General features: G+C 43.7%; 1 protein-coding gene across 1 annotated transcript; it reads right to left on the bottom strand.

The window, feature by feature from the left end:
* Window positions 1-1,007: 1,007 nt before the first annotated feature.
* Window positions 1,008-2,006, bottom strand: NEUROD4 (neuronal differentiation 4). The gene has a single exon (XM_030195468.1). It carries the CDS (start codon window positions 2,004-2,006, stop codon window positions 1,008-1,010), a length of 999 nt encoding a protein of 332 aa, XP_030051328.1.
* Between the last annotated feature and the right edge of the window lie 5,335 nt (window positions 2,007-7,341).

A 7,341-nucleotide genomic window follows, 5' to 3' on the forward strand; every position in this document is an offset into this window, starting at 1 on the left:
CCAGTATTTAACTGTGTGTCCTTCAAGAGAAGATCAATATCTTTCAACATCTCGTTGTTCATTCTTTGTTGTTGGGAAAGCTATTTTAATATATTTAGGATTTATTTTGCCAATTTCTTTTAGGAAATGAATACCACTTTTCAAAGCAAGGGGACTTTGTGCTAGAAGTTCCTCATGCAGCTAGTATGTGCTCTGTTCCTAGACTTGTATCCAACTGGACCAGTTCCTCTGTGCTGCCAACAGTGGCCCTATTCCCAAGAGACCCCGAGCTTTGGCATTGGTGCAATTGTCCAGCAGGTTTGACATATTAGGGAGGGCTAGATCATGCCTCTGTATGTGTCAGTGCAGCTATAGAAGAGGCTCCAGTATCTATCAAAGCATCTACAGTTCAAAACTATCATTTAGAGAGTAGAACAGATCCAATAACTGAAAACCTGAAAGTGTATTGGGAGAAAATAGGTATGGTTAGTAAAATGGGAAAAGTGTAGTTAGAGTTCATGACTGTCAGGAGCTTCTTGGTCCTTAGTCCCTATACTCTCCATGCAATGTAGGGTTGGATTTCTTCTTCATTGGGTTTCCTTGATTAAAAAGTGTAGTAGTAAACTTGTTCATTGCACCCCCTTCTTTTCTAAAGTTGCCATGCAGTGTCATTGAGCTCTTGCATGCTGCTAAGGTCTTCTCTTTTGTAAGTAAGTTGACATCCCATTTGAATGCAATGTGAGCATTTTGAAAATCAGATTATTATTGCTGTAGTAAATGGGGCTTGCAGTGATCTCCTGGGGTGCCTAGAAATATGGGAATTTTGTTGGCTCTAGCAGATAGGTGATGGATTTCCAGAAAAGAGTGAACATACTCTGATTAAAAACAAGCAATAATTTCCCCATCTTATTGCTCCCTTGAGTGGATGCTGCTCTCTCTTCCTATTTTATCCATGCTTTTGAAGGATCTGCAAGGAATGAGCTTTATCTTACTAATCAATGAACTTGGGCATCTGGGATTACTGCCAGTTATTTGTTAAATATGCCATTTATCTGAGATCCAATCACATGCTGTGGAATGGATTCATAAGTCATGTCAATCGGAAGCTCATACCTGGGTACCATGCTGTGAATATGAGATGCATGTCTATGGCCTTCTCCCAAGCTCACTGATGGGTACTGGCCTATAAAGGGGTAGGATTTGTCTAGATCTGGAGATCCATTTTGCTTCAAGGAGAAATTCCCAGTGATGCTCAGAGGAGGTGTCAAAGGCCCCTCATATGGTGGAGTGGTACAGTCTGAATTATGACTCACAAAGGAAGGATTCAGTAGGCTTTTGAAAGTGATGGGCTTTAAATGTAAAAGATGGGCTTCTACATTGCCATAGGGTGGGCTTGGAAGCCCTGGAGATTGGTAATTGAAGGTATGGCCAGGAATGGCAGATTCACAAATCATGGACTTTTCTTCATGTTTGTCAAAAAACATAGCTGGGGAACTTAACTGTAGGCAGCCAGCCACTAGGTTGCTAGTTGGCTGTGACAACCCTTTGCAAAGCATTTCAATGAAGCCCTTCCCTTCTGTTGTCTGCCCACTCTCAAGCACCTCTGACAGTGCCCAGATATAATTCCTCGCAAGCCTTAATGTTTCGATCTTAGAAAGCTTCTGTGTCTTGGAGTAGCATGGCATGACCTGCCTCAGGTTTTCCAAGGCGTCATTGAGGCCATGCATGCGAGTACGTTCTCTGGCATTGGCTTTCACTCTGCGTGCCCGAAATCTCTCCATCCTGGCCTTTGTCATCTTCTTCTTCTTTGGTCCCCGTCTCTTTGGCTTTTCACCATCTTCTTCTTCCTCTTCTTCTTCATCCATGCTACCTTGTTCCTCGCTGTTGATATTGCCCATCATGTCATAAGCAGGCTGCCTCCGGACCTGGTCTTGCATCATATCCTGAGAACTCAGTGCTTCATCAATCCAGGAGGTGCTGCTGACAAGTTCTGCCATCTCTTTGGACTTGGCATATGGTTTGGCCATTGCAGAACTCTGCAGAACAAAATGGGGTTAAAGGATATTAATGCATGAATATTCAAACTATATTCATTCAAAATTTATACTATCAGTTTTTCTGCAAATGCACTTTTCCTTTATGCTTAATATTAATTTTTAGGAACATTGGACATACAGTTAGAGTACTGAATCTGAGCCCAATGAAATCCTGCAACTCTACCACTGGCTAGGTAAATTTTGTTTTGATTTGCATTTTGGTATGGCAGTTTCCTCTTTTTCCTTTGGAATTCCAACTCAGCTGGCTTCTATTGGCTACTATGCCATGTCTACATTCACAACTACTCAGAGGGATTTGCCCCATTTTCTGTCCCTCTCTTCCCAACTCAGATTATACATTGGCAGTCCTTGATCAAGGGCCAGGCATAGACTATGTGCAGAACCCAATGAATGTGTGTCATGAGTCTGTCCACTAGGTGTCACCACCATACAAGGATTGGTACTCCCTCTATTTAGAATTGAGGTTGTGATAGTTGCCTCTCTGGCATCCCCAGCCTGAGATGACCTGGAGAACAGAAGACTTAACCTGGGAAATGATCCAATTCTCGGCATGCCACAAAATCACCAGACTGGCTTTAGTGTCCTGCATTCTAACCTCGACTGTGCCATCCGTTCTTGGTGCAGCCTTAGAAAATCACTCTAATTCCTGACTCTGCTGCTGCAACTCTGAAAGGTGAAAGGTTTAGGGCCAATGACTTATCTCCCCATGTTTTAGTTCCCTTGACTTCAGCTGACTATTCTTAGTGTTAGCATCCTTTTCTCACTCACTTGGGAGTTGACCATTAGAAATAAGCTTCTCCTAGGGATGACTACAGTACACATCTGTTTCTGATGTATAGAATTAAGCATGCTGGCATTCTGTTTTGGACGAAAAGCATTAGACTAATTCATGTAGAGGCTCTGGCTCGCGTAAACCCTGCTTAGCTGGCCAGCTACAGATATTCAGCGACACTTAACTAGGTGGTGCCGCTAAGGTACTCATTTTTTAAGCATATGGATGTCTCAAAAGGCAGAAATGGACTTCCATGTGCTTGAGTGGGACCAGGGAGGGCCTGAAATCTAGACATCTAACAGCAATTACTGAGGGGAAAGAAATGTCCATGTCTAAAAAGGAGAATGTTCTTATTTAGACCTGTTTCAGGAATGCCCAAGTTACAGAAAGGTGCTCTGATTGAGCAGCTGCCCACTGGAGGGGTTAAGACATCTCCTTAATCCCCCAGTGTTTGCTTTCTCCCTCCCTCTCCCCTGAAAGTGAAACCAGAAGGGGATACCAAGCTCTATAACAGCTTCAGGTATTATGGGACTTCATAACAGAGAAGGAAGCAGGTCTGAGGAGTAGCTTAGTGGTTAGTGCAGTGGACTTTAAATCGAGGGACCTAGGTTCAGATTCCACTTCAACTCTTTTTTTTTTCAAATTGTGAGTCCTACATAAACAAAAAATACCTATCCCCCAATATTCAAAAGTATTTAACCGGCTGGTTAAATGCCCCATAACCAGCTATCTGGCGATATTCAGCAGGGAGATAGCTGGCTATCTCTTGCTGAATATCACTGGTTAGCAGCTAGCGTCAAGTGATAAAACTGGCTATCTGCCAATTTTTACCCCACTATAGCAGCTATATTTAGCTGCTTGAATGCATGGGATATCTTTGGCCAGTTTGAACATAACCAGCTAAGTCTGAATATCAACTTAGCCAGTTATGTTCAAACCAGCCAAAAATAAACCAGATATTCAATGCTGGTCACCAGAAACGGCCCAGCATTGAATAATCTGGGTTTAGTGCTGACTGCAGGAGTTAGCCAGACTAACTTCCATGGTCTAAATATCACCCCCTGCTGTAGAAATGCAAAGTGATACACATTGGGAAAAATAATCCAGATCATAGTTACCTTAGGAGTCAGCACCCAAGAAAATGATCTAGGTGTCATTGCAGAAAATATGCTAAAATCTTCTGCCCAATGTGCGGTGGTGGCCAAAAAAGCAAACAGGATGCTAAGAATTATTAGGAAAGAGATGGTAACTAAAACCAAGACTACTATAAGGCCTCTGTATCGCTCCATGGAGCAACATCACCTAGAATATTGTATTCAGTTCTGGGTGCCATATCTCAAAAAAGATATAGTGGAATTAGAAAAGGTTCAAAGAAGAGTGACCAAAATGATAAAGAGGATGGAACTCCTCTCATATGAGGAAAGGCTAAAGAGATTAGGGCTCTTCAGCTTGGAAAAGAGACGGCTGAGGCAGGGGCGTAGCCAGACACCCAATTTTGGGTGGGCCTGGCCCCAAGATGGGTGGGCAGAAGAACCTCGCCCCGTCCCACAGGTGATTTGGTCTCTCCTTCTCTCGCCTGCATGCCATATGGTCTCTGAAACATCCCCCCTCTCCCGTATACCTTTTAAATAGCAGATTTTCACCAGCATTGAGAAGCAACTAATACACACTGCTCATGTTGGCCCCACACCCTTCCCTCTGATGCAACGTCCTGTTTCCACCTAGAAATACATCAGAGGGAAGGCTGCGGGGGCCGGTGCAAGCAGTATGTATGTCTCTGCTCACTGCAGGCGAAGATCTGCTACTTACAAGGTATGCAGGAGGGACACTTGTTGGGAGTTTTCGACTGGTGGGGCTTGGGGATCCCTGCCAGCCATATTATAGGTATGCTGCTACTGGGTGGGCCTGAACCCAAAGTGGGTGGGCCTGGGCCCACCCAAGCCCACCCTTGGCTACGCCACTGCGCTGAGGGAAGATATCATTGAGGTCTACAAAATCCTGAGTGGTGTAGAACAGGTAAAAGTGTATTGATTTTTTACTCTTTCAAAAAAGTACAAAGACTAGGGGACACTCAAGTTACATGGAAATACATTTAAAACAAATTTTTTCACTCAAAGAATAGTTAAGATTTGGAACCCATTGCCGGAGGAAGTGATAACAGCAGTTAGTTTATCTGGGTTTTAAAAAGTTTGGACACGTTCCTGGAGGAAAAGTCCATAGTCCGATATTGAAATAGACATGGGAGAATCCACTGCTTGCCCTGGAATTGGTAACATGGAATGTTGCTACTATTTGGGTTTCTGGATTGACCACTTTTGGAAACAGGATACTGTTTGGCTAATCTTATGCTCTTATGTACTGAAATATATAAAGACACTTGTAAACCTGAAGGCTGTTGAAGTGGTGTACATTCAGATACAGTGGGTATGGTTCTGTTCCTGGAGGGCTCACAATTACAAAAAAAGAGTTAAAGTGGAATTTGAACCTGGGTCCCTACACTAGGCTGCCCCTCTACTCTGTATGAATGTCTGTGTGGCCATTTTCTAAGAATTCTGCAATACAAATGTCCATGTCTCTCGTTTCCCCCCATTCAAAATTTGGATGTTTCGGTTTGTAAAATGGATGTTCATACTGGACATTTCCAGCTTGTGAATGTCCATCTCATGTATTTTCCAACAGGTTTTGTCCTGTTTGAAAATACATGTGAGATGGACATTTGTGTGGGATGTTCTGACTTGGATGTCCTTATTCTGACCTGGACATCCTTTTGAAAATGCCCATCTACATATCTCTGCTAACCAGCTAATAAGTGCATAAAGTTTGGAAAGGCTGTCTTAACTTTATGCACTGAATTAACTGTCTGAATATTGGCTGGTGTTCAATTAACTTCCAAGTTAGCGCACAGATCTACTACTACTACTTATCATTTTTATAGCGCTACTAGACATACACAGCACTGTACACTTGAACATGAAGAGACACTCCCTGCTCGACAGAGCTTACATTCTAATCAGGACAGACAAACAGGACAAATAAGGGATAAGGACAAAGAGTAGCAAAATTCCAGAATCCCAAAGGGTAGCAATATTCTGAAAGTGACTGACTGGCAATGCGGGAATAGATTGTTTCTTGTGCGATGGAGATGTTATCCAGATGCAGCCCACCCCTGGCATTCACTTTGGATTGCACAGTCAACTCGCCAATGCGTAAAGCGGCAAAGAAGGCCAGTGTGAATACAGCTCTGAACAATCCTGCCTCATAGGCAGTAGTACACACATTTCTGATCAACAACCACAGTAAGTGCAGTAGCTTATGGATGATAGGGTGCCAGGAGTCAGGTAGGGTTGGAATGCATCTAGCCCATCCTTTTAGCAACATCCAAATCAGGAAACTGGCTTGTGGGTTATTCCATCCTTGAAATTTGGCAAAGAAGGTGAAGCCCGTGATGTGTGAGGTGACCACTGTCCTGGTAACACCTCTGTCAAATGCATCTATGATGAAGCAAGCAATGAGATTATCATGAACCAGTCTGCTTTCCTATCCCTGTTGCAGACATGGTCAAAGACCTTCCGATAAGAAAGCCATGTAGAGTGTGCTAAAGAGTTGGCAATCAGCAAGTCCGCTGTGGATTGTCCAGTTTCCACATGTCTTCGTGGACTGGAGTAGGCTCTTCGTCTGCTGACAGTTGCAAGCTATCAAAAGTGTGAAAATTGAAATTGTGAGAGAGCATCTGCGATGCCATTATCTATACCTGGCACATGTTTCACCTGGGCTGTCAGGTTAATTTGTAGACAATGGAGTACAAAAATCTGGATGAGCTCAGTGATGTGATGGGCAGTGATGTGCACTGGGCAGCATGCCATTTGCTTGTTAATGGTCTCCACCACCGCTGCATTATCCAACCAAAGGACTACTTTTTGTTTGCCAGTCTATCGCAGCCAGACATCCAAGGCAGAAACTATAGGAAATAGTTCAAGGAAGGTGACATTCTTAGTGAGTCCTGACTAGATCCACTGCTGCAGCCATGGGGCAGCAAACCAGGCTCCATTGCAGTATGCTCCACACCCCATCGTGCCTGCTGTGTCCGTGAAGAAGTTGAGGTTGATGGTTGACATCAGCTCTAACTGGATCGAGACTTGCTATTAAAGTCCTGTAGGAAGTTCAGTCATATTTGCAGATTCTGCTTCATGGGTATGGTAACCGTCATGTGGTGTTGTTTGCGTGTTATGCCCAAGATCTTTGTATTGTCCTCAAATGCAAAGTGCTGACCAGCTGGTTTAAACAAATTACTGTTCCACATATTGTCTAAATGACCCACATATTGAACAGTAATTTGTTAAAACCAGCTGGTCAGCACTGGTTAGCGGGATCAGAAGGGTCAACACTTGAAGGCTTAAGTGTTCAAGGATTGGCCTAATAAAAGCCTGCTTCCACACCAAGGCAGAGCTGCCAAGTTACCCATTCCAGGAGACAGGGGTGGCCCAACCATTAGGCCACCCGAGATGGGGGCCTCAGGCGGCAATATTTAGGAGC

The sequence above is a fragment of the Microcaecilia unicolor genome, chromosome 3 (assembly GCF_901765095.1).
Source record: "Microcaecilia unicolor chromosome 3, aMicUni1.1, whole genome shotgun sequence".
In the NCBI taxonomy this organism is placed as follows: domain Eukaryota; kingdom Metazoa; phylum Chordata; class Amphibia; order Gymnophiona; family Siphonopidae; genus Microcaecilia; species Microcaecilia unicolor.

Coding starts and splice junctions, on each gene's coding strand:
- NEUROD4 (XM_030195468.1), bottom strand. CDS start 2,006: ATGGCCAAACCATATGCCAAGTCCAAAGAGATGGCAGAACTTGTCAGC.